At 41.3% G+C, this 27,982-nt stretch overlaps 2 protein-coding genes across 2 annotated transcripts in view; both read right to left on the bottom strand.

Moving 5' to 3' along the window:
* The window catches only part of RARA (retinoic acid receptor alpha), a 938,446-nt gene that overhangs the window by 549,556 nt on the left and 360,908 nt on the right, over positions 1-27,982 (bottom strand). The window lies entirely within an intron of this gene.
* THRA (thyroid hormone receptor alpha) overlaps positions 1-27,982 on the bottom strand; it is a 146,716-nt gene that overhangs the window by 21,069 nt on the left and 97,665 nt on the right. Inside the window, exons 3-6 of the mRNA XM_042476524.1 lie at positions 23,152-23,213; positions 10,175-10,275; positions 6,713-6,860; positions 6,155-6,360 (exon numbers count right to left, since the gene is read on the bottom strand). Of these exons, the coding sequence (XP_042332458.1) occupies positions 6,155-6,360; positions 6,713-6,860; positions 10,175-10,275; positions 23,152-23,213 (517 nt within the window). The remainder of the gene's footprint in view (positions 1-6,154; positions 6,361-6,712; positions 6,861-10,174; positions 10,276-23,151; positions 23,214-27,982) is intronic.

Below are 27,982 nucleotides of genomic sequence, written 5' to 3'. Positions count from 1 at the left end.
ACACGGATTTTTTTATACACGGATTTAAGCATACACGGTTTGAAAATGTTCCAAAAAAGTATAAATTTACCTTGATGTTCCATTTTTTATTAGGGACTCCATTTTGCTATGTCATTATACTTAATGGGACTTGAGCATACACGGATTTTGTTATACACGGGGGATCTTGGAACCAAACCCCAGCGTATAACAAGAATCCACTGTATAATGGTTATCCAATAGCTCCGGGTCCATGCCTCTTAATTAGCAGGCAGTAGCCCCCCCCTCAGCAATGCTGAGGGTCAAGAGGAAGCAAAATTGAAGCAGAATTGGGAACCCCCCTTCCAGATTGGGGGGGAACTGGGACCAAAGGAGACATGTACATCACACCAAACAACAACGCACTGAGTACGAAGTTTCCTAGGAAGAGGGTTTGTGACTTCGCTAGTTCACCGAATTTACTTAACTGTGGATTGACATGTGATTGCATTCAGAGTGCGTTTGGGCTGCCAGCGATCACATGTGGTAACCTTTCGTGCAATAATGTGAATATGCATGATTGCGTTCAGGATGATACTGGATTATACTTCCAATTTCAGTCGTGTGATAGTTACATGTCCACCCCAATTTCTCCTTTCCCTCATGGTTACGATTTGAATTTACCTCTAAAACTGTTATTCATGAACCACTGCAATAAGAGACCATATATGCATTCTCCTTCTACCTACTGCATATTTAGTAGTTGTAAGGGAATCAAATGCTGTCTTTGGCCCACCATCATCTAATGGAAAAACCAAGTCAAACATGTGTATTAGTACAGGGTCACAAGGATGTATCCCTGATTTTGGAACTGTTCATGCCTGTCACATAAGACAAAAAAACCTTGGCAATACAAAACTCTGCAAGATAGGCTGTAACTACTGTGGATTCTGCAAAGGTAACCACCATATTACATCAACTTACTGCTCTTCGCACAATTAGACCTTTGCTTTTAGAGAATTGGGGGAACATCACTGACATAATGCACTCATTCTTTTAACTACACTGAAAAGATTTAAATGCCTGTGGAAAATTTAGTCCACTTCCTTGTAATGTTAACATTAAATTTTGCTCTTCCTTTTCTGAAATCTATTGTAGACGGAGAAGTTGAGGTGGGCTGGGGTGGGGAGACTGTTTCCTTTGTGGGTCCCAGATGAGCCTTTTAAACCTAGATTTTGCCTGTGCTAAACTGGTATGGCCCTGCTAGAGCAAATTCCGACCCCTCTCCATGTCTTAAATATGGACAATGTAAGCTAAATTCTGTTTGAGAACCATGGTTAGGTTAGCCTTAACTATGGTTAATATCTAGTCTATTGTATCTTTTAAGTGCAGTTAAGGTGACTATGATGGGGATTGTGATGGGGTGCAGAGAAAGCATGTGAAACATCTCTTAGATGTGGCTGAAGAAGCATGCACATTATTACATGCATTGCTGTTGCCTGTACGTTGTCTTTACTGGAATAATGTGTCACATTTTATTTATTACACTTATGTCCTGCTCCTCTGTCAATGAATTCGGTGTAATCTTCATTTTGTGTGTCCACCCAGACAGCTTAAAGAATAGCACTCACTTAGCTTCAGCATCATAACTGTGACATGATGGCTGCATGCCTCCTCCACTCCCTCCCTGGTTTAAATTTCGACATACATTTTGCTCAGTTAGTGCGCAACTCGCACATGCTTAGAAGGGATTCTGCCCTGAGCTCTGAAACTCTGGCGTAGGGTGGGGGAAGTTCACAAGGGACAAATGCTTCTCCATGACCCACAATTTCCCCTCCCCACCCTCAGGCCCCACTTCCTGTGACCTCCATGTCCTGACCTGCCCTGGCATTAACTATCTAGGGCCAGCAGAGGGCTCCCCAAACCAGCAATTCTTGCCCTGCGAAGAAAAGGGGGGAAGAGTGAAAGTCCGGTTGGGGGTTTTCCGCCCATCTGCCCTTGGACAGAGCTGAGAGGTCACAGCTGTATCCCTTTGCTCAATCAACTTAACCCTTCAAAGTCCCCTCTGTAGGATGGAATCATTTGCAAAGCTGCTGGAAGTGGAGAAATCTTTTATTTAATTAACATTATGGGGATTCTGGATATATTCCCATACATGCAAACCTCTGAGCTTTCCACCAATGGCAATACAATGGAGCCCTGGTGGCGCAGTGGTTAAATGCCTGTACTGCAGCCATTCACTCAAGACCACAAGGTTGCGAGTTCAAGACCAGCAAAAGGGCCCAAGCTCGACTCAGGCTTGCATCCTTCCGAGGTCGCTAAAATGAGTACCCAGACTGTTGGGGGCAAATTAGCTTACTTGCCAATTAGCTTACTTGCTGTTCACCGCTATGATCTTTGGAATAGCGGTATATAAATAAAACAAATTATTATTATTATTAATACTAAGGACGAGTTACATGTTTAATAATAATAATTATTATTTTTAAATTATTATTAAAAAGAGTTCATGCTGATGTATACAGTAGCTTCTTGGGACAACTAATATTACGCATGTGTAAATACAATTGATTTCTTTTAATGGGTTAAGCACATACTTACATGTCTCTCACTGAATTAAAAGGGACGTAAACACTGGTTGGATGGTGCCTCATATTCTATGTATATAATATAATCAGAAACATAGTACTTAAACCCCCACCTATTAAAAGGGCAACAACCTTGGGCACACAAAACATTTAGTTAAAATCAACAGGCTGATGATGCAACACAAAAGGGATTCAAATGTTCAAAAACACTGAAGACATATAAAGTGCTTTGAGCGTTGGACTAGGACTCTGGGAGACCAGGACTCAAATCCCTGCTCAGCCACATAAATGCACTGCAAGTCATACTCTCTCAGCCTCAGAGGAAGGCAAATCAACTCCTTCTGACCAAATCTTGCCAAGAAATCCTTGTGATAGGTTTTCCATTAAGTTGGAAACAACGTGAAGACACACAAGAACAACAATTAAAATTGCACTTTAACCAAGACATAAACTAGAGGTAACTAACTGGTTGACATTTGACCTCCAAAATGCTATTCTAATCAAAATGTGGTAAAAAGGGAAAAAACGAAATTACACTTACTAGCTATAATCTGGCTAAATTAAGTTGTGATTAAGACCAAGTTCAAATAAAAAAGCATATGAGAACAAAAGCCTGTACCATTTTGTACTGCAGGCGGGAACTGGTACAGCTGAATGCTTTGGCTTTTTGGGGGGAAAGTTATTTTTAAAAGTCATCCATTACTCATATGAAAAGTGATCTGTTGCTAGTGTTCATTTCAATACGAAAAAGGTAACTTGGGTATCTTACCTGTTGGGTTGCTCCTTGCTTTTTCATTAAAAGCAAAAGCAAAACAAAAAGAACTAGGACCGAGAAGTGAAAAGCATAACTAGAAAACTCCTGTGAAAATTCCTTTTTAAAGTTACTTAAAAAGTGAATAGAATACACTGCATCAATGAGGTAAACTCATTCCCACTTATTAGGAAAAAAATGACTCATTACCTGTATCTCACTACTTCCATGCTGTTAAAAAAATTGTGACATATATAAAATAAACACATTGGGGGAAAAGTGAGGTTGGAACTCATCTTCCCAGCATCGTAGAGTTCTACGTACAAGTTAATTTCCCCATTGGCAGTCTCTAGCTGTTCTGCTCAGGTTTTACCACGCTATCTGCTATTTTTATGAACTAAGTGTTTACATCCCATCAAAGTTAAGCAGCATAAGCCCTGTTGCTTCCAACAGGACCCAGCCATAAGGACTAGCATTAGCTGGATCGGAGGCACAGCACATAAGCTTTGTTGTATTACTAACTCATCATCATTCTGGAAAAGCAAAAGGAAATCTGTCTCTAGAGGGACTCTTTCAGGAAATGCATTCATTTCTTCTCCCCCTCATTCTTCTAATATATGTTCCATATGGGATACACTATTTCTGCAAGGTGATATCAACTTCATTAATAGAGCCTCCTTTTCTGCAAGGATACAGAGACCTCAAAGCTTCCAATACTGAATGGGCTTTTGAAAATCCAGAAGTCAGAGATCTCTGATATAAGCCACTGTCAGTATTTCTCCCCCTCCCAGAAAATGTTTCCATTTCGGTATGCAGGAAATTAATACCTTTATGCAGGCATGAGGACAGCTTTTTTGGGGTGGACCTCTAACCCTGAAGACTGTATGGAATGTGATGTTTTCTTTAAAAATGAATGCTGCAGAGCCTGCTAGAAGAACACAATGGTACATAAAAGACTGAATACATAGCAACTTATGTGGCCAAAAAGCTCCACTTGAACAGCAAGACTGAGCAGAAATCTGTCCCTTTTCTCACTTTTTGACTAGGACAGGATCTTTATTTATTTATTTGTAATAACTCCTGCTGCACTGGTCCCCATACTGGCAAATTGTCAACTGTAAAATGCCAATGAATTGACACACCTTACTGCCTGCCTACTGAATCTGCCTTTTTATAATTTCTTAATCACCAGATTGCAGTTTCTGAAATTGTGAATATTACTTTTCTGGACTATAGCTTCCAGAATCCTTAAGCTAACGTGGTCATCATTCAGGTTGGCTGTAGGCTTTTAGGTGTTACAGTCCAAAAATGAACTTTTCCAAACTCTGGAATGAAGAAATGGTTGGGGTAAACAACCAGTCCTGCATCAACAGGAACTGCAAGACTTGGGGTGAATCTACACTGTAGAAATAATGCAGTTTGATTCCACTTTAAGCACTATAGTTTCATCCTATGGAATACTGGCATTTGTTGTTTTATAATGTCTTTAGCCTTCCCTGTCAAAGAGTGCTGGTGCCTTACAAAACTCCAAATCCCAGGATTCTGTAGGATGGAACCATGGTAGTTAAAGTGGTGTCCAACTGCATTATTTCTACAGTGTAGATGCGCACTTAGATTTATTTGAGGGTAGACAGAATAGCATAATTAGTTTTGAATATAAAATTACACAACAAACATAATCACTGGAGTTGACAGGGAGACGGAAGAGTTCCATTGTTTTCCCATTACTTTCCAGACAGTTTGATGTTAAAAGGGTATTTGAAATAGACTCAGGGACAACTTCATATTTTTTAATGGGTGGGTGCTGTATTTGCTTTTTCTGCACTTTCAAAACTATGTTGTAATATAACACTGTATTTTGATATTCTATTTCCTTTATTTTTTTGTATTTTTACTTGCACGTTTTAAAGTGAATATTGTAAGCTGCCTTGAGTCCTTGTTCAAGAAGAATGCTAAAATATACATCAAATAATAAATACAGTAATAAATAAAGAATAAAATACTATATAAGCAGTCAACACTGTGAAAACACAAAATGTGGTTTTGGGTTGAGCTTTTTAGTTTGATTTTCAAAACCTGTGTATGGTACATAGGAATATGATTTTGCCCAGTCTTCATGCTATTCTTTCTTACACACACTCTTAAAATAGAGTGGCAAAAAAGTTAGAAAACAGTGTAAGATGTACATCTTTCAAAAATGAAATAATAAACACACCATTGTCAAATGAACACTTCCAAGTTGGTTATGTGTCTAATAAAGTGGTATCTTATGTTCAGTTTTACACACATATTTAGGAAGAAAACAACATTGGTAGTAACCAACGTAGCTCACAAATTCCCTCATTATTAACTATTGTTATTATTGTGTACCCTCAAGTTGTTTCTGACTTAAGGGGACCTTAAGGTGAACATATTATGGTCTTTTATTGACAAGATCTGTTTAGAGAGGATTTGCCTTCCTCCAAGGCTGAGGGAGTGTGACTTGCCCAGAAGATTTCCACAGCTGAGCAGAGATTTGAACCCTGGTCTCCAAAGTCATGGCCCAATGCTCAAACACCACCACATTGGTCCTCAAGTTAGATGGTAATCCATCCCTGACACGGAATATGGTATGTATCTAACTACTTTGTGGGGGGGGGGGAAAATGTTTTGTTTTTTGCACAGACCAGGAAAGAAGAAGAGATAACAATGCAGACATTTGTAAACAGAGGAGGAGCAGGGAATATAATTGAAAAGAAAAAGCAAAGACTGAAAAGTTGAAGTTATTAACAGCTGCAATTGGGTGTCAGATTCTTCTGACAAACATATGTAATCCCTTGGTAGAACTTTGTCTACCATATCTGCCCCCACCATTTACCAGGAATTTCCGCTTCTGTTTCCAGTGGCTGCCTTGGGCGTTGGTACTGCGGTGTGCCTCTGTGGCAATGTGGATCAGCTCCCACTCCTCTGCAGTTGGCTCTGGTCGATGCTGAAGGGATTTAATCATCTCTTCTTTGCGCCGCCTCTCCCGGTTCTCTTCAATCAGCTTCCGCTTGGCTACCCTCTTGGAGTCATCCAGTACCACTAGGGAGTGGCGAAGAATGGAAAGGTGTGAGTGGAAGGTGGGGTCAATTACAACTGTATACTGTTATCAGTTGCATCTTGCATCCATTTCGCCATTATCACTGTGCCAAGTGGCCTTATGGAAAGCAATGTGATTGTCTGGCTCTTATGACAATTTACAGAATTGTGGGATTAAAAGATATTAACCCACATAATTGTATGTACCAAGCAACCTACCTCCCATCCCTGATCACCCAAACTGGGCCTATTCTTGGCTTATTGCTTGCCATGCTGTCTGGTAAGAGGCTGCAACCACTCCCTTCCCCATCCCTCCAAAACAGACACCCCTCCATAGTGGGCGCAATGCCCTTACAGTCCATGGCCATGCCAACAGCAATGCACTTCTTGAATCGGCAAAGCTGGCACTGGTTGCGGGTGATCTTGTCGATGACGCAGGAGCCATCATACTTGCAGGAGTAAGTTGGGTGCAGGTTCTTCTGGATGGTCCGTCGGAAAAAGCCCTGTAGAAATGAGAATGAAATTAGAACCACGGCGTCCTGGAAGGCAGCCCTGCCCTTCCAGTTTCAAATCAAGATCCATCCACTGATCTGGCCCATTAGCTCTTGAATCCTAACAAAGCAAGTATAGGTCAATTGCTGCCCTATTAGCACTTCCACTGCTAAATTGAACTTTTTGCTATTCTGATCACTAAAGTAAGGCATATAAAGATTTCACCACAGAAATGATGGTGCCTCATGGGCTGCATTTATTCACTTCTCACTAAGACACTCAGGAGTGGGGAGGTTGTGGGTTTCCAGACAATTTGGACTACAAGTCTTGCAATCCTTACTACTGACTGCTGGCTAGGACTTCTGTGAGTTAAAGTTCAAAACACTGCAGAGTCAAATTTTCCCCTCACTGACATAATGGCACCCCAAACCTGCCATTAGTTTTTCCAACTTTTTCAACCAGGACCCATCTTTAACTGCAACCAGAGCTGGTAGCATGCCTCAGGGAGTGACCTGGAAGTGCACAAAGCAGCAGTGAAATCTTCAACATCTAAATATTTTGCCTTTGGCCCTAAAATATCTTGAGATCATCTCTGCCTGTACTATGGGGGTCTAATTTTACATTTTTACTATACATGCCTGACTTTCCTTCTCTCTTTTGTCTAGCTTTCTCCTTTCTATCCTTCTCTGGCCTCTAAAACATATTATTATTTTTTAAAAAACATGGTGCCAATGCCTCCTAAAAACCTCTTCTTCAGGTCAAGATGCAACTTTTTCTACCAATCGGAGATAAGCGCACTAGATTTCATTCATTTTTGCAAACTGAAAACAAAATGCAAGAATTCAGGTTTATCATGGGTGATGCTGTTGTGAGATAGAACCAGACTATCTGCTATACCCATATGGTTCTCATTTACACATACTAGCACAACATGCTGTTAGACCACATACAACCACTCTCATTTTAGCCTGGAACTTTGTACAAAAATGTGTGGGGGGAACCAGAGCCAGAGTTACTTTTACATTGATTATGAACTTTATTTTGTCATCTTAGTCTTGGCACAGAAACCAGGTTGTGGGGCTGTACATGTTCAAAATGAAAGTTTTTGATTTCTTTTTTGGCTGTGGGGTGCGTGTTTAATAACCATTCTCATCCAAAATCTCCAAACACTGACACATCCCTATTCCTCTTCTCCAATTGAAAAAACAACAACAACACCATAGTCTCTCCATAATGAAATACCAGAAGAGGAATGATGCACTTTGAGCAACTCTTGGGCCAGAATTCTGTATTCTATGGATAAAATCACACATGCATGTGCTTATCAAACAACATTTCCTATTTCTTTATAAAATGCAGGTGGGATGGTTTATTGTGGGTTTATCAACTTTTTATATCCAAATCAACACAGGAAAGACAGAAGAGGAATTCCCAAACCTGCCTTCCACTGAGACTCAACAAATGGGTCACAGAGACTTTAGCTTTTCCATTGTGGAAAGGACTCCCTCATGCCAGAACCATGAAAGTAGGAGGTGCAGAAATAAGGGATGATTATTCAATGCCTAAGTGAAACTACAAAATCAAAGTAAATACATTGGTTCTTCCCCTTTTTACTTACATTCCTTTGCTGCTCAGTGCAGTAGCAAAAACAAAAAAACAAAACAAAACAAAAAACCCAACATAGGAAACACATGGAGAGAACAAATGTATTTATTTTAATTCTGTGGTTTTATGAATCAGGTGGTTCTCTCTCATGACAAGGATTACAAATGTCACTAAGGCCTATACAATGAGAGGCAAGTCTATCCCCTGAGACTCAATCCATTGAAATCTTTCCCTGTGCAAAGAGAACAGCAGTGTTCTTGCTCAGCTCTCAATGACTATATCAAGACTTGTGCAGAACTTTCTGGTGAATTTTGTCTTCATATTAATTCATATGTGTAGAGTGCCATTTGGATTGTCTACAGCAGCAGGTTCCGAAATGTACTAGGCTGGACTGAATTAGCCCCCACCCCAGCTCCTTCTCCCAATGCCATCTTCATGACTTGGATAAATCTCTCAGTTGACCTGTAGCATCTTTCTTCAAAATCCTCTGCCTCCCTTCTTCAGCAATTCTTTCTTTAAATCTTATCTGTACTTCCACTGGTTTTAGGTTTTATCCATCTACTCAGCTAATTCAACAATCTACACAGTCTCTTTTAACTTCTCCTTTCATCTTGTCTATCGAATATTGATTGTAACCTCTCTGGAGCCAGGGAACTTAGTCATATCTTTGTTCTACAGCTTTAAACAAGCTACTGATAGGTAGTCATAATTGTAGTTTGATGTCTGGAGTGTTGGACTTGGATCTTGGAGACACAAGTTTAAACACCTTGTGTGGCTTTGGACAGGTCACTATCTCTCAGCCTAGATATCCTCACACATGCCGAGGTGCCTTGGAGGAAGAGCAAGACACAGAATTGAGAAATAAGCAGTTGTCTCTGCAGAATTTGGAATGGGTAGTGGGATATTTATAGATAAAGTAAAAGTAGTACTGATGACAGTTTATAAATCAAGAAATATAACTGGGAGGCATGGTAAATATTGGTTCTCCTAACTTCCTGGCTTCATCCATTCTAGATAGACTCATAACTTGTTGAGATACAAAATAATGTCCTTTATTCTTTTCTTCACCCTCCAGCCCATGTTTCCATGTTGTTCAATCAACTATGGACCAGAGGTTCTGAAGACTGTTGGTTATTGAGTTAACCCCAGATCTTCTGGATTTTGAACCCTTATGCTTAAATAAATCCATAATTCTCAGAATTGCCAAAAGACACCTTTTTTGAACTTGCCCCACTAACCCTAGGTCTACCCTCCAACCAGTGTAGCAAAAGGGCTAAATGCCTTCCAGCATTTCTAACAGCAAAAGCACTTATTCCAGCGCTGTGCCAACCTAGTCAGTTGACATGGATCATCCAATGGTATAATTGACTGCAGGGCCAACATTAAAAAAAAGGATTTCTCCCTCATGAGAAATGTATCTGCACTGCAAGGTTACAGAAGTCTGATACCTATCAGGGCTCTTTATAATGAAATTCTGGGCTCTGTAATCTGAAGAGATGGTGCTTAGAATTCTTTGATGGAGGGTATAAGAGCATTCCAATGAGTGACAGCGTTAGAGCTCTCAAGTACTCTCTACATCATTAAACTACATATCCCAGAACTCCAGAAGATGGAGCCATGACAGTTAAAATAGAATTGAACTCCTAGAAATCTCTGCAGTATAGATAAACTCCAGGTTAGCATACTCCAGATGAGATTATCCTTTCCAAAGATTTGTTACCTTGCAGCCTTCACAGGTAATACACCGATAGTGGTACCCCGTGGCTTTGTCTCCACATACAACACACTGCTCATCTTTGTCCAAGTAGCTAGGGATGTACCCTGCAGGAGAAAAGAGAGTCAGGAGGTCAGAGTGGGGGAAACTCTTGTATGAAATTTAAAATCTGCTGAGTTAGAACAAAGATCTCTCTTTCCCATCCTTTTGTCTCCATGAAGTCACAGGGAAAAGCTAGGTGAGACAGCGACAGCTACCTCCTTGTTGTTAGTTGACAGATCAGACAGACATAATCAGCACCTGAACAGGAAGGTTCTATTTCACTGTCATTTTGTTTATTTAAACATCAGTGTACCAGTCAGTCAAGGCTCCCTGTAGCTTGCATTCTATAAAATAATAATAATAATAATAATAATAATAATAATAATAATAATAATATATTTATTTATTTATATATATTAAATGAACACAATTAAGTTGCCTGATGAAAAAGTCAGTGGAGCTTCAGAAGCTTGCAACATGTATATTGTGCATTTTGGTTACCCCAATAAAGGTACCACTGTTTTGTGGATTTTTAATGTTGTTATAATTTGCTATATGACCAACACAGCTACCCCTGGACATGTTTTCCACTATTAGGTTCATAACACCAAAATGTAATGAAATAAATCTGGCCGAAAAGGCAAAGAGGAATCATGAACTAAAATTATTCCTCCGCCCTGTTTAGCAATGTCTAAGATCTGTTAGATTTTAGCAAAGCCTTCTGATAATTAGGTGGGAAAGATCCAACCAAGGCAGCATAGTGGAAGGGATTCTAAGGCAAAGCCTATCTCCATGAGATCATACCACTACCAATCACATTTCGGAAAGGGAACAGGATAAGGTAGTGTTCCCATACCTTTCCTGACATAAAATTGGAGGCACATATTGGTTTTCAAAAGGGTGTTTGAGCAGTATTCAAATAACAATCCCCATACGTACACCAAGGACATGGAAAGGAAATGGAGCAATAGCTGCCAGTCCTCTCCCATGATGTCTCTGTATTCACTGAAGGGAAAGTCTATACAACTAAACACCACTGCTGCCCTGCCAATCCATTTCCATCAGGTTTTAGTTTTATACCATTATGCCTGCCTACCCACAGTCTGTCAATATTCTGGTGCTAAAATTAAAGGAAAAATGTGATTCCAAAATAATGCTAGGGACAATCCTCTTAAAGGCACACACAAAAAATAATACTGAGGCAGAGAGCACTCCTATACATTTTGATGCCATACATTATTTTATACATCACTGCCACATTTCCTTTCCAGCAGTAGTGCAGTATCAATACAAACAAAATATTGGTAGAAAAGGATTACATATGCCTGGCTACCCATTAGCAATGCCTACTATCTGTTCTCAGAATGGTTATTTTTATCCTACACTTCCAGACATTCATTCACATCTATGTCCTTCCTCCATCAGATCTGAAAGCATGCCCAAAGCACAAAAATGGAGTGGAAATGGGAAGAGTGAGCAAGGAAGTGAGCTCAGAGCAGGATTATCTTCTTGTGTCTCCACATTTTAAACAGCACATATAAAAAGTGTGAATGATACATGCACATGTTTTAAGTTGCTGTACATGGCTAGCTACTCCTTTTAAAACACTACTTGGATATCAAGGTTATAGTAGAAAGGAGCTGCATCAGCAGGCACTGCTCTATCCTTCAGTTGGGTGCATGCCTAGATGGGATTTCTTTTCTTTTCTTTTTTTACTGTAAGAATATAAATAACCTGCCCTCGGAATATAAATAACCTTTGTGTCAATGTGTAAGTCACAGTTGTGGGTGTGCCTTCTTAGTGGAAGCAGATACGCTAGTATAGCAACTTGGGCAAAGATTCAGCATTCAGCCTTCTGCAACGGTGGGTAATTGTGCTGCATCTTTGCATAATTCATCACTCTGGTCCTTGGCTATCATCCACTGAAGTAGGGAAAGTCATGATAATTCTGCTACATTTCTGCATCCAAGTATTTAGCATCTAACAAAAAACTCATATTCAACATGTAATGTTGCTTTTGCAATCACACTTTTTTTTATTATGAACTATTTATTAGCCCCCTCCCTTTCAACAATACAAAAAGTAACCATCTTCCCACTGTCTTCTCCTTTCCCTTCCAGATTCCCACAGGCCCTCTTTGTAGAGTTCCATATTTAGTGGACAAAAACCTCCTGGATGTGAAAATGAAAACTATACCCTTCACTATTCACCACCCTTCACTATTCCTTTTCTGTTTCTGTCGACGACACTTCTATTCAACTGGTTCATCAAGCCCGCAGTCTTGGCTTCATTTTTGACTCTTCTCTGTCATTTATTCTCCAGATCTAGGCCACCGCCAAGGCCTGTAGATTCTTTCTCCACAACATTGCCATGATCCGTCCATTCCTCTCAATCTCTACTGCCAAGACTCTGGTCCATGCCCTAGTGGTTTCGTGACTAGATTATTGTAACCTCGTTCTGACAAGGCTTCCTCTTTCACACCTCCATCCTTTAATCTCTGTCCAGTATTCAGCTGCCCGTATTGTCACATCCGCTCGCCGCTTTGACCACGTTTCTCCTCTTTTCTCCTCCCTTCATTGGCTCTCCTTCCCCTTCCGCATCCGGTACAAGCTTTTGTTATTGACTTTCAAAGCCCTCCATGGATTGGCCCTTCCTTACTTATCTGACCTTCTTTCTCCTTACATTCCTACTTGCACCCTCCGCTCTTGTAGTCAAGGTCTCCTGTCACAGTGTAGGACTACCACTGCCCCATCCCAAATTCGTCCCTTCTCTCTTGCTGCCCCTTACTCCTGGAACTTTCTTCCCCCACATGCACACCTCATCACTTCTCTACCCAGTTTCAAAATTGAGTTAAAGACTATATTGTTTAGAGAAGCATTCCCAGAAGCAAGCCCCTCTCTGACCCAGGAAGCCTCCTTTTAACCATCCATTAAGAAGCCAAGCCCTTCCTCCAGTCCATCTGCCTTGGTCCAGGCCTCGGAACTGGAGAAGAACTGCTGGACCTGATCCCATTCCCCATCACCATTCCCTTCTCCTTTTGTGTCGTGTCTTCTTAGATTGTAAGCCTGAAGGCAGGGAACCGTCTAACTAAAAGATTGTATGTACAGCACTGTGTAAATTTACAGCGCTATATAAATAAAGGTTAATAATAATAATAATAATATACCAAAGTTAAATATATACCAAAGTAACATTCAGTAAGGGAAAAACAAAAAAGGAAGGAGAAAAGTAAGGGCTGGATAGCAGAAAAAGGAAAACACGAAAATGGCAACAATGAGCACTATGTGCATTTTTTTACAAGCCTATTGTTAAATAAACTTTCCCCATGTTAAATGAAACATGACACACTCTGTTCCTAAACCACACATATCCTTCATTTTCTAAAGCAAAACACTGTGACTCTTAAGTCCAGCTATTTGAATGTATGATAGTGCTGAGGACTGACTGTGGTATACCTACCAACTGTCCCAATTTTGTAGGAACAATCCCAATTAATCCTCTTCCTTCCCACTTTTTGATCTGCTTTTTAAAAATGTCCTAGTTTTTCTGTCCTCTTCCTACTTTTCCCCTCTTTCTTTAGCTTATTTCAACTGCTGCAAACATAGTTCAGGATTCAAAACTGCCTGAGTGGATTTTAATTTATTTCCTTCTGTGAGCCACCTTAGGTGACACTATGGGAGAAAGGTGGCATACAAATAAAACCGAATGAAATGAAATAATGGGCCCATACAGACAGGCCAAAATAAAGCTGCTTCAGGTCACTTTGGAGCATAGCTTTGGTGCGGTTTCTGGACTCTTAGGATGCATGCATCATTTAAACAGCATACCTCCAAAGTGACCCAAAGCAACTTTATTTTGACCTGTCTGTATGGGGCCAATGTCAAATAAATTAGCTCAGGCAAAAGCAAACTGCTGCAGCCTTTCCTAACTTGTGTGTTCTTCCTCATTAATAATTTTTGCTCTCTTGACCACACTCTGATGTTGCTTGGCCATGTGTGTCCTGCTTTTCATCTGTGAAATGCTGAAGGGCATGCTGTGCTTAGTTCAATAAATGAAAGCACTTCAGCAACCTTATGCTCAGAGGCATCCTTTATGATTGCTTCACTTATCAACGGATGGTGTGGTGGAGAGAGTTTCACTTTCCCTGAAGAGACCTTGGTTCCTATTCTCACCCAGCTCACTAGCTGACCTCAGGCCATTCAAAAGCTCTTACCGTGGAGGTGTGTTATATGACATCGAATACCCCTTCCCCCAATATGACATTCCTTGGAAGATGCAGGATACAGATGCTGCAGAACAATTCCACAGCCCTGGTTAACCTCATTCTTTTCAGATTTAATTTGTATGCTTCTCCATATGATTTGAGTCAGCTCTGCTGCGGGCAAAACATGTTGTGGCCTGTCCATTAAGAGTGCCAGCCCCGGACAGTCTGAATGGCTCCCAAGGTTCCCTTTGACCCCATATTCCACGATTGGGGAGCAGGGCCACCAGGAAGGGCTGTCCTTGCCTGCTCTCAAACCCCCCTATCCAGGCTTCGTTAGTTTTTCTGAAAGGCTATTTAAAGTACAACTAACGAGGGTGCCTTTCATGCGGAAAACACAATGCCATGTACATCCATAAAAGGCTCTTTATCCCTGGGCATGGGAGGTTGAGGGGGAAGGAAGCAGTGTCTGACCCTCCTTCAATTATTCCCCACCAACTCCAGTAACCTTGCTTACCCTTCAGGGCCTCATCAACATTGATAATTAAGGTGCCCCCTCCTGGTCCCGGAAAAGAATTGTGTTCTCTCGTTCACCCCTGCCCTCACAATATCCTATTGTCTAGGGTGGTGGCAAGGGTCACCTCCGCATGGCCCTTCAGTGACCCGGCCATGAGGGGAAGGGAATACTCCCCCACCCAACACACACACACACTGGTATGCATGTGAAGATAAGCCATGTGTCCTCTCCACAGCAGGAAGACAGGCAGCTGCCTTAAAGCTGTGCCAGTAGGTTGCCTAGACATATGCAGTCTGAGACTCAACAAGGAAGCCAAAGCCTAAATAGCAAAAGAAATATGCAAAATTTAAACAACTTTCTCAGCCTGGTTAAATGCCTGTACTGCAGCCAGTTACTCACAAACCATAAGGTTGCCAGTTCAATACCAGCCAAGGGCTCAAGCTCGACTCAGGCTTGCATCCTTCCGAGGTCCCTAAAATGAGTACCCGGCTTGTTGGGGGCAATTAGCTTACAGTTGCAAACTGCTTAGAGATTGCTTAGGTGGTATAAAGTGGTATATAAAAGAAGCTGCTATTGCTAACAACCCCCTTCCTCAGCTGCTTATTCTGCACATTCCTTTCCTACCAGTAGAACACACTCTGCCTAGGCTCTAGAATGTGTGTGAAATTGTCTTTCACAGTTTCATTTTCAACAAGATCCCTACATTTCATCACACATCTACCTCAGCCTGCTTTTCATCTGCTTCATTCATTCCAGCTTTTACGTGCCCTCAGTCTCTTTCATCTCATGCCACTCCCCACTACTTATGTGTGAGGTTCTTCCTAGTAAACCCTGTCACTTTCACACCTGTATGCTTCTTCCACAATGCCAGGGCCAGTTTCACCATGCAGCGAAATGAAGTGGGGCATGAAGAGAGGGAAGGAATTGGCTTCTGGGTGCTACAGTAAGATTTGGCTCTGGTATGAAAGGAGGAGATGCTATTTGTGCTCGGTTGGAAAACCCCCAATAATGCTAGGAAAGGTAGAGGGTAGAAGAAAAAGAGGAAGACCACAAACCAGATGGATAGACTCAATCACGGGGGTTATGGGCAGGGGCTTGCAGGATCTGGGCAAGGCAGTGGAAGATAGGGATTCTTGGAGATGTCTCATCCACAGGGTTGCCATGAGTGGGAACCAACTCGAGGGCAGCTAACAACAATAACAATAACAAAAACTAGCACTGGGTCTGGCATTACTCGGTGCTCCTCCTTTCCTCAGGTTTCTGCTCCTCAGCTGTACGGTCTTCTTTTTCCATACCTTTTGGTCCCTAGCTTTCATCTGTCCTGACTTTTCTTCTGTTTACACTCTCTTATTTTCAGCAGCCTTGTCTCCTTTTTACCAGCAGCACTCATACATGTTCCATTCTGCATAACTAGGCAACTCTGCAGTTCCTTTTCATTTCTTTACCTTAGGCCTCTTACATTCCCCCATCCTCGCCCACAGATTTTGATTTCTTAAGCTTCTTAACATTTGCCCCATTCCTTCAGACACCTAATTTTGGACTGCTTGCTTCTACTTTCATGCATTTCTCTCCTTCGTTGTCCTGCATCTATCCTATGTACAAGCAGCACATTGTATGTTGTCTCTTCTGTCTCATATACCTTAAACAGAGTTTTTTCCCAAGCCAAACTGGTCTTTTACTATCCTAACAAAAGTCTTTCAAAAATTTTATTGTGGAAATTAAAACACAGCAAATAGTTAAACCAATTATTAAAAGGCAAATACTTAAAAATAATTACAGTAGTTAGAAAACAGAAAATCGGGAAGGAAAGGATGCTGTCTTTTTGATAGCAAATACACCCAAGATGCTGATGGAAGAAGGTGTGAATTTGGCTGCCCACCATAGGCCAATGCTGGTTCCCAGAAAGACTTGATTAACTCAGCACTTCCACATTCATCTTACATCTGGTCTTTTCTACAACACAACCATAAGTAGAGTCCAGAAAAGTAAAATGGAGGAGGGAGGGGCTGCATAGAGGATGAGATCAGCCTTGTTTTCTTAGGGCAGCTCCACATTTTGTGCAGCAAGCATGAAAAATGCCAGTGACATATACAAAATTTGAAAAATCCATGTCTAAGAGATGTTTAAAGGCACACGTATGTTCATACTGCATGTAAATGGGAAGAAACACCAGGATGCTCATAGTTTTAAATCCATCTGGAGTACAGCTGTTTGCAACATGAAAGCCCTATGGATTTGGGGTGGGAGAGATGAGAAGCCTTCTCCGCTTTCTGCCAGAAAGACAGTCAGCATCTGGGTAGGAAGCAAAAGCATTGAGATTTTCTTTTTACATCCTCCCCTTCTCAAGAGACCACACAATTTGCAGCCACGTTAGGTCAATTTAAACTCCCATTTTGAGTTTGAATTAGTATGGCATCTTCTTTACTCAGCCTTCATGAGACAAACAACAACAACAACAACAGCCTGGAAAATGTCTTGAAATGAACTGATCCTATAATTTTGGTTGCGTGGAGAATATCTCTATGAGCCATGGAGAACAGGAATTCCCTGTAGGAAAACATTTTACCTTCTCTGGCTCCCAGAGGGTATCCAAGATCTGTTGGAATGTATAAAAGCAAGAGCATCCCAGGGAAGTGTTCCCATAGGGATAAGGAGTCTCTTGGCACCAATACTCACTTCAACACTCTCCCCCTAAATATGCTATTTGCAGAGGAAAATATATTAATGTTATAGTGCCGGGCAAGTAGTAGACTGGGGGGGGGGCATGTTGTTGCCGACCTCTCTGTAAGTGAAGAGCTACATTATAAACAGGTAGAGATAGCAGCTCAATGACTGGTGGCTGTGATAAACATCTCTATCTCAATACACACTCACTAGGAGGATTTTTACCATCAAAAATGATTGTGCATTTTAAAAAATTAAAAACATCTACTGGTAGTTGAACACACAATGCTTAATTTTTTTAAAAAGCCTGTGGCTGGATCCACTGGAATGTAGGGATGTGAAAAAGTGTCAAATTTGATTCTGCCATATTTCTCCAAATCCAACTCTTCTTCCCATCCTTATATGGAAATCTTGTGCATACCTTTAAGGCACACTTAATTAAATGTTTTTTTCTAGTGTACCATTTTTGTATCCATTTCATCTGATGATGTAGCATATTTGTAGGTACTTTTTAGGTTATGCATTTTTAGCTGTTCAGTTTTTTTAAAAAAAGTATGCATGATTTTACATGTATGAAATGTATACAATAAAACTCACAAATGTGCAAATTTCTCAGGTAAGGTGAGGTGTATCTCACCACAACTCTCCAGGACTCTTAAATGGGTAATTTTAGCAAGAATCTTCAAACCACTGATGTTTTACATCTTAGCTGGAATGTATAGCGCTCTGTAAATGCTCAGATTGCACATGTCTAGGCAGAACGTATGGTGGGGCAACAGTGTGGATACAAGCCCTGCAGGCAACCCTATGTCTGCCTGTAAAAATCTTTGTGTGCTTAACACTAGGATCTGCAGGCAGGTTGTTGTAATGTCCATCTGGTAAAAGTGGGGAACTTACCACATCAGAATTTCTGACTGTGGGGAAAAATGTAAACATTCAGAGGTACAAACATTTATAAAGAAACCAGAGATGATGAAGTTCCAGTAAGAACTTGTATGTGGGTGCTTGCTCCCACCATGCTTTTAACCCCCATGGGTGCAGACTGACCAAGTAGTCATGGCTTACCTCTGCAAGGTAAGGAGAAGACTGGGCTCATTGTGAAGATCCACTATGACTTCTGTTTAACACTTTATAAGAATCTTGGTTGTATGCAGTTCTACCGTGCATGTTCATACCACAGGCCAGCCTTCCTCAACCTGGCGTCCTTTTGATAGAGCTAATCAATCACTTTATTTACACTCCCCCACCCTTTCTCCCCCAAGGCTGGGACTCAAGGAGGTTTTACAAGATTAAAGGAAATATAAGTAAAACCACATGAAACTGAAAGTGTACAAAAATGAAGCTTACAATAGTATTAAATTATCTATAGAATTAAAACCATTTAAACCATTGAGAAGCACAGAATAAGAGTATGGCATACTAACTAAAAACCCCTTTAATGTAAAAGGACCAATTCCCAAACACCTGCTGAAATAGAAAGGTTACCGGTTAATAAAAAGGATAGTAAAGAGGAAGCCAGCCTACCCTTCCCAGGGAAGAGACAATCAGAGTGAGGGAGCAGAGACACAGAGAAGGCCTCCTTGCACTATCCCAACAAATCTACCTGTAAAGGCAGTGGGATAGAGAGAAGTGTCTCTCCGAAAGATCTCAGTGGGAGATACTATTTATGAATGCTTTCCATCTGAACAAAAACTCCCCACAAGCAGAAAACAAGCACATCAGAAGGAAAAGTTTTGCCACAGTCTTTAACCTCCTGTGCTGTTTTGACAGCTATTTAAATTGCCTGTACCTTTACTGAAGATTACTTCAAAGGAAAATCTAAATAAATCTAACAGACACAATACAAAAGGAAACACTGACATGAGGAAAGAAGGGCAAAGCAAGCATGGGAGCAAATGCACCTTCACTGGTCCATGCATGGACTCAGTTGTTTCCATCTTGTTGGAATGCCCTGGAAGGCAGAATCACACATTTTCAATGACCCTTGGGACCCTGGCTGGTGGCAAAGAACAGAACACGTCTCCCTTCTGCTTTACAGTCCCAGGGCAACTGAATCCCACAATTAAACCAAGGAGTCATTCCTTCTCTCCAGTGAAAACTAGAGATTGGGGCTAATACATTACAAGTAACAACAGGGCCTGTAACATATTATGTCTGGTAACAACAAGAACATAATGCTCCTTTTAGTGAAAAAGAGTAATGACCACTAACGTTGTCACACATGCTTGTGTTCTGTGTGTGCAATAAGAAATGTTTCCATTCCTTCTTCGTATTACATTTGGAAGCCCAATCTTTATACTGAGGGTCTCCCCTCCTCCCAAATGTTAGGGCATTTTCTTACTTTAAAAATAAATATTTTTAAAAGGAACTAAAAAGTAATAAAAAAGCAATGAGCATAGTAATGAGCTATGTCCCCTTTGGGGAGGGAGCAAAAGAGGCAATGCAAGTGGGGCAACTATAACAAACTCTATAACATATTACTTTTAAAGAGTACTTTAAAAATAATTCAAAATATTAACTTTCCAAACTAGAGACTGTTGTCTTTCAAGAACTAGAAACTTCAACAATAACTTCTCAGATTCTTTAAGGGAGACCATAGAAGATGCAGCTATATCAGGTCTCTCTCTCTCTATATATATATAAACACACGCAAGCACACCCACCCATACAGAAGCACTCCAGTTGCCCTGCAGTTTGTGTTGACCCCACACCCACCAACATGTTTCCCTGTATTCAGATCAGTGCTCAAATTTCTGTGCGCCAAAGGCCATTTCTCCCTCTGACATCCACTGAATCAAAATGACAGCAGGTTGATGGCAACCTACACTGCACTTATCAATGGATGCATCTTTTAATTTGCTCTATCCAAATGTCAGGACACAACATGTATGAGTCAACATGATGCAAAGAAGTTTTTGTCCAAAAAATGGTGATCAGAACTCTCCACATTGGTTTTAAAAAATTCTAGTTCAAAAACATTGCAAATGACTATACTTTTTAAAGTCTAGATTCTGATACTACTCTCAAATGTTGATCAGGACTCTCCACATCTATTTAAAATATTACAGTTCAAAAACACTGCAGATGACCATGCTTCTTAAAAGTCTGGATTCTGATACAAATCTCAGAAGATCAAAAGGTCCAGGTCAAAAGTTTAGACCCATAGCTGTAAAAACCATGTTATTCAAACAGTCAAAAACCCAGGAACAAAAGTTTTGAAGAGCTGAAGAGAGTTTTGAAGAGCTGAAGATTTTAATGAGAGGAGGAATGAAAAGATTTTGGTTCTGGGGGTTGGGTGAGAGAGTGTCGGAGTAGATGACAAGATGAAGAGGCATAGAAAGAGAATGACCTTAGCAGGTAAAATTAGCTTACCGCTGACATCCACCAATTCTACATCACTGTGTCTTAGCCCATGACCCACTGTGGCCCCACCTCTCACATCCCCCAGTCCTTTAGTAGTTTATCTTCTGCCTGCAGACTTTTGACGTTTGAGAACCGATATCCTGAGCTGCCCCGTGACCTCCTCCTCTGGGCCAGCAAAAAAACATCAGAGTACCTCAATGGGTTCAAGACAAGACTTAGTTGCGTTTATGAAGGATATCCTGTTCTTTAGCTTTTGGTACTTAGGCAATGACATCTTTGGGTCAAGACGGTATTTTTTCCTCCCTTGCTTTCCTTCTTTCCTTTTCCGGAATCTTCCTTCTGCGGCATCATAAATATTCAGCTACAGCTTTAGAGATAAAATACTGTGTGGATGAGTCTACCACTAAAAATATTTCCAAGGATTCTTAGTGGAGAAATGGTTCTCATACCAAGATCTAAGTAGATTGACTGGAGAAGTGTGGGGGAGTGATGCTAAGGAACGATTAAGCCCATAAATTAGAATGTCCAGAGACCTGGTTTGTGTACATATATGCATTTTCCCTGATCCTGTGCAGTGTTGACTGGCTAACTTACTGGAGTCATCTGAGAGCCATTTGATCTGAAAAACACATGTCTGTAAAGAGCCTGTTCTCTGCTTACAGCTCACTTTGGTTTTGGCTAAGAAGGATAATTAGAGTTTTAGTGGGCAGACTAATGTCCAGCCTAAAGTAGTTTGAGGGGCTGGATGAGATGGATTTCTGGCCCTAATTCCCAATCTGTGATACAAACAATTCTGGGGTGAGGTTTACTAAACATGTAAGACAAGACTACAGTATCATACTTATGTATGGCCTGAACTTCTGTTGCATCAAATGGAACTTTCCATCTGTAAAGCTGGAGAAGCAGAAATGTACATAGTAAACTATGGCAACTAACAGGAAACTGCTCTGGCTCTATCACCGTCAGCTTCCCCTACGTATCTGTATGAATCTCTGTTCTCCAGGCCTGGTACTGGTCACACTATGCTTTCCACATTTGCAATCAGCTAAGTGACATGCAGCCTAGATGACATATATGGAAGCTTATGAAGGGCAATACATCTCATAGTGGCAACTGTTAAACACCTGGCAGGACATCAAATGTGGCTCGCTGGCCAGCTACATGTGGTTCAGAGGATCACATGTAGTACAAGCTGAGGTTAGTCCTCCTCCCTACACAGGAGTATCTAAATTGTAAACAGTTGATAGCTTTGGCACACATTAATATGTCTGTGACCCAGTGGAGAAATCTGACTCCCAACAAGGTGCAAATATCTTGGGGTGACCCATCCGGCTGTACAAATGTGTGATTCTCTCTTAGGTAGTTATCCGTTCAGGATAATTCCTGAAATTTTTAGCCCTGAAATTCTTGGGCTATAATCTAAGAGCTAGGGACAGCCCTATGTCATGTCAATGAACATTATGCATTAAGTACAAAGGACAGTTGCTCACAGTTTGTCATTCAGGCAAAAAATGTATTTTCCTGTTTGGAAATTAAGTCAGAAATCTCATCTGCAAGGGCTGTTCCTAGATGAAGGTAAAATTAGGGGATTATACTTTTTCACTTTCTTTGGAAATGAAATGAGAAACATTTAATCTAGCCTACTTTCCTCTAGTCAGAAGGTGGATGCAGAGCAGAGTGGAGGGTGAGCCCAGGCACCACAATGACTGAGATAGAAGATGGATGCAAATACACAGACCCCCTCCTCCAGAAAGTCTTTGTATGCTCCAGCAACAAACCAATTAAGCCTTAGAATTTGTAGCAAGCTGTTGCTCTACTGGCTGTTAATCTGCTGCTTACTTTGTCTTCGTTGTATACTAGTTAGTATTATTTTAGAGATGTTTTAATCATGCAATGTTGCTGTTTTAGACTGTACACCGTTTGGCAGGTTTTTATTCTTTTTCTTATTTTATTTGACCCCTACTATGTAAATCACTGTGCAAACTGTACAGCACCCTATGAATAAATATTAACAACAAGAACAACAACAGATATTTAAACCAGATTCATCCTGGATTATTTTCACTGTCTGAACAGCTCCTTGGTCCAGTGATAGCTAAAGTGCAATTTAACCCAATGCCCTCTAGTGGCAGGGAGAAGCCCAGTGGTTGGAAAGATAATTATCAGTAGACAAAGAAGGTCAGAAAAGGTACTTACCTGACATATTGCTTTTTACCGAACATTGGCTGCTTTTTCTTTTACGTTTCCCATCCGGCCACCTTCAAAGAAAAGAGAAAGGGAGAGGGAAAGAGTGAATTTATCATGACAGGAGACTTAACAGGTTCAAGCAACCATGCCTCTTCACCTGTCACAGCTTTATGAAATCCCATTTTATCACCCCCTCCTCCAAAGCTTTCCCAACCAACATAGCTCACCCTCTTGCTTCGCACAGCTCCACTTCCATCATCCTACACCCTTTTAGAAACCAGCAGGCAAGTGCAGTACAAGTGGACTCACTTTATGTTATCTGAGAATGGCAGAAGTGATAAGGGGGTTGAGGATGAGGTCTCATCACACCCATGCACATATACATTCATGGGAGCACACGCACTGCTAACCCCCTCTTGACCTGGGATTCCCATGCTCTCCTCTGCACGGCCTTTAGTGTCTTGCCCCTTTACGGCACCCTGATCCCAAACTAACCCAGCAGCACAAACTCTGGGCAAGACATCTGAAGAGAGAAGTCAGTCCATCAGAAACGACTCCAAACCAGCTAAGCCAATGATTCTCACACTCACACTCCCCAAACCATTTCTAAAAATTAAGCATGACTATATAATTTCTCTGTTTTTACTAATCTTTATGTTTTCTTCTGTTTTTATTGGGGGGAGGGGGTTGCCTGCTTCCCAAACTGGCACTCTATAGTTCAGGTATTCCTTATGGTTCAGGACCATGTACAGTGGACCCTTCCATTACATGGGGGATTCATTCCAGACCCTCCTGCGTAAGTGAAAAAGCATGTATGCTTGAGCCCTATTGAAAATATTGGGACACTTGCCCACAGCGCAGCACCATTGTTTTTGCCCCAGGTGGCTTCCGCATAGGCTGGAAGCCGTGTATTGTGCAGGCACACTGTAATTCTATTTGTACCAAAATAATAATAATAAAAATAAAATAGTCAGTTTGTAACTATATCCTGAAAAACTATTACTTTTAATATATCAAATAAGAAAATGTTATGTCAGAGTTACATATAATTATTTTTTTCCCACAAAAAGAAGAGGGGAATATTTTTTTCTCATGGCTTCAAAATTTCTGGAAAATTTACATCTCTAGGGCAAGGGTTGCATTTATATTTGCACACATGGATTTTTGCACATGTCTGTGGCAACCCTCAAGGTTCAGTCTTGTCCCTTATGTTATTTAACGTCTACATGAAATAGCTGGGAAAGCTTGTCCAGAGTTTTGGAGTCAGGTGTCACCAGTATGTTGATGATACCCAGCTCTGTTACTCCTTTCATCTAATTCCAAGGAAGCTGTTCCTGAACAAAACTGGTGCCTGGTAGCTGCAATAGATGGGATGAGGGCAAATAAGTAAAAGCTTCAGGGTTGTACATAAGGGGCGGCAGGATGCCTAGTTGGATTGGGGCTGTGGCAACCTCATACTGCATCCCTGATCCAGCCTTTCAGGGGCACAAAAAGGAGCCGCAAAAAGCAGCGCTGGAAGAGTTACACGATGCTGCGTGCTGTGTGGAGCGGCATACAATGTCAAGGCGCCCAGGGGGCAGAGTTGGGCCGTATATCATCTGGACATGATGCCCTGACTCTGCCCCCAGGTCGGCCTTTTAGGCTGGTCTGAAAAGGGCCCCAATCCAGGTTTACTCTTATATATTTATTGTTTTCATGTACAGCACTGTGCAAATCTACAGCGATATATAAATAATAATAATAATAATCCTGATAAGACAGAGGTACTCCTGGTCCACTGAAAGGCAGATTTAGGAATAGGGATCCAGGCTGTGTTAAATGATGGTACAGTCCCCCTGAAAATGCAGGTTTGCAGTTTGGGGTTACTCCTCGATTCAGCTCTGAGGGTAGAAGTCCAGGTTTCAGCACTGTCCAGCATTGATCTTTTGCATAGTTAAAGCTAGTGTGCCAACTGTGCCTGTTCCTGGAGAAGTCTGATCTTGCCATGGTAGTACATGCCTTGGTTACAGCCCATTTGGATTACACTCTACAAGAGGCTGCCTTTGCAAAGTGTTCAGTAACTTACTGCTTACCAGTTCATTTCCAGCTGCAATCCAAAGTGCTGCTTTTAACCTATAAATCCCAATAAGGCAGAGGTCCAGGCTATTTGATGGACTGCATCTCCTTTTATCTCCTTACAGCTGTAAGGCTGTCTGGTGAGGCCCTTCTCTCTGTCCAGCCACCTACTCAGGTTCAAGGAAAAGAGCCTTTTCGGTGGTTGCTCCCAGACTTGGAACTCCTGTCCCCAGAGACGCTGTCCTACCTTTGGCAGATCAACAGGCTTTAACAAACTGATTAAGAGTGGGCTTTTAATGGTGTTTTTAATGTTTCTATATAGTATTTTAATGGATTTTAATATTTTTAATGTTTGATGTTTTTACTTTACATATTGTTTAATTGTTTTTAAATGTCATATTTATACTTTCATTAATGTATTTGTATTGTTTTCAACATATATTGTTTTAAATATGTTGTTAGCTGCCTTGAGGCCCATTATTGGGAGAAAGGTGGAATATAAATGAAAATGATGATGATGATGATGATAATATGTTCAGAGCTTGGGAAAATATCTTTTTTGTATTGTAGCTTCTCAAATCCCATCCCTCAAGCACTGGTCATAATAGCTGGAGATTCTGGGAGTTTCAGTTTAAAAAAAAGCTTTTACAAGTTCTCTGTATATGCTGCCTTTTACATAGGAAACTCACAGTACTGTACATGGGAGTGTTATTACTCTGGCAACAACTCTGTGAGATAGGTTAGGACTGAAAGAAGTAATTGGGTCAAAATCAACTGGCTCAGCAGACAGGGATTTAAACACCCCACAAGCCTCATAACCATGTTGTATATTGGAAATAAGATAGGAAGATGAAAGATGTGATATTACATTAACTGAGTTTGTAGCTGAACACTTGGTAGTGGTGTGTGGAAACAGTCAAAAGAGAACACATAAAGAATAGCTTTTTTTCAACCTGGTGACCTATAGATGTGCTGGAACAAGCATGGGAATTCTACAGTTGAGCATGAGCTTTGGACACAGAAATGATCTGAGAATATTGATTTTTTTATTATTTTCAAAAAAATATACACATCACAAAACCAGACTCTTCTCGAAGAATTAAATTCTTGCTGGAAAGATCATTTGAAGTAGGCACTAGAAACTGCAGATGATTTTTCTAGTTTCCAAAGGACTGAGAAAGGTATTAGATACAGATACTGTATATGGAAAAGTATTATCACTGGTTTCAAACATTTGTTCTAAATACTTACTCATTTCCACCAGGCAACATGATTCAAAGTGGTTGACAACAAATTAGAATGAATATATAAAACTATATGATATATATATATATTTAAAAAAACCCACTGTAATAACTTATGAAACCTCTTGGGAGAATGAAGCTGGAAAATCTCCACTCCTAAGACTTAGATGCTGCTGCTAAAAATTACTTTACATACTTGGTGTGTGTGTGTGTGTGTGTCTGTACGAAAAGAAGATAAGACTGTCCGTGAGACTAGGCTTGCTATATCCCGCCTGGGGGCGGGACTTTCCCGGTTTGGGGTGGGTCCGCACGGTCCTGCCCCGGTTTGGCCCCGCCCCCGGGACGCCCCCCCAGTGAGGCTCTGGAGGCGGCTCCGCAATCGCGGAGTCCTCCAAGGCCTCTCTGGGGCTTGGGAGACGCTGTCTCCCAGGCCCCAGCGAGGCCCTGGAAGGCGGCTCCGCGGTCGGAGCTCCGGCCGTGGGGTCCTCCAAGACCTCCATGAGGCGGGGAGGAGGAGGCCACCTGCCATCGTGGCGATCGCCGCGATGAGGAGCGGCCCCTGCCTCCTTCCCGGCCTGGGAGCAGGCCGAGGCTTCCTCCCAAGCCGGGAAGGAGGAGGAGGACAAGGTTTAAAAATGTAGGAGCTTTTTTAAAAATTTCCTGGCCAGGAAATTAAAAAAAATAAAAATAAAAATCCTACATTTTAAAACCTTGTCCTACATTTGTCCCGGTTTGGAGGTCCTCAGCTATGGCAACCCTACGTGAGACTGATATACATAGACCCAAGGTATAGACAGAGAATAACCCTCATGTGCACAATGGGGGAGAGTCCACTGGTGGGTTGCCTGGTGGTTAAGTATATTTGGGCCAGGAGTTGTAGTGGCTATGGGCTGAGATGAAAAGGGGTTCCTAGCTGTGCATGAAGGGTAGAAATATAAGGAAAGGACTGTTCTGCTGCTCTGCTCTCCCTTGATTTCTTCATTTTTTTGGGTCAGGAAAAGCCTCTAAAGACATGTTGCCTGGAGGGGGTGTCTTCTAGTAGCCTTCCAAATAGCAAGAAAGGTGAGCAAGGCACAGATGATTCTGTAGTGGCTGTTTGATGCTGTGGTGAAATAGAGGAGAGTCTTTGGCACCTAAATCATCTTGGATCCTGGTTCGACTGGAGATGGGAAGACTTTCCTTATTTTTCCCCAGAGCTAATCTGCTTCCCTTGGAAGGCTGCAGGAGCCACTTGTGAGGAGGATGCTTTCCTTTCCTGTCCTGCTTGGCAGCAGTTTTCATTTCTCAGCAGACCAGCTAAAAATCTTTGCATAGGATTTCCAATTTTGTATCCTGTTTTTGTTATTTTCTTTGATATTCTCTGACAAATGATGTCGGAAATGTTAGATAAGTAACGATACTGCTGAGAAAGACAAAAAGAAGTACTACATAGCTAGTCCCTGGTAGTTTGTATAGTTTTCCCTCCTCTCATTAGCCCTGATATTTTAAGAAATAGCACCACTGTTTATACCCCTTCTTTCCTCCAAAGAACTCAAGGTGGT

The sequence above is a fragment of the Sceloporus undulatus genome, chromosome 6, assembly GCF_019175285.1.
Source record: "Sceloporus undulatus isolate JIND9_A2432 ecotype Alabama chromosome 6, SceUnd_v1.1, whole genome shotgun sequence".
NCBI classification, from domain to species: domain Eukaryota; kingdom Metazoa; phylum Chordata; class Lepidosauria; order Squamata; family Phrynosomatidae; genus Sceloporus; species Sceloporus undulatus.
This window is presented reverse-complemented; position numbering and strand designations above follow the sequence as displayed.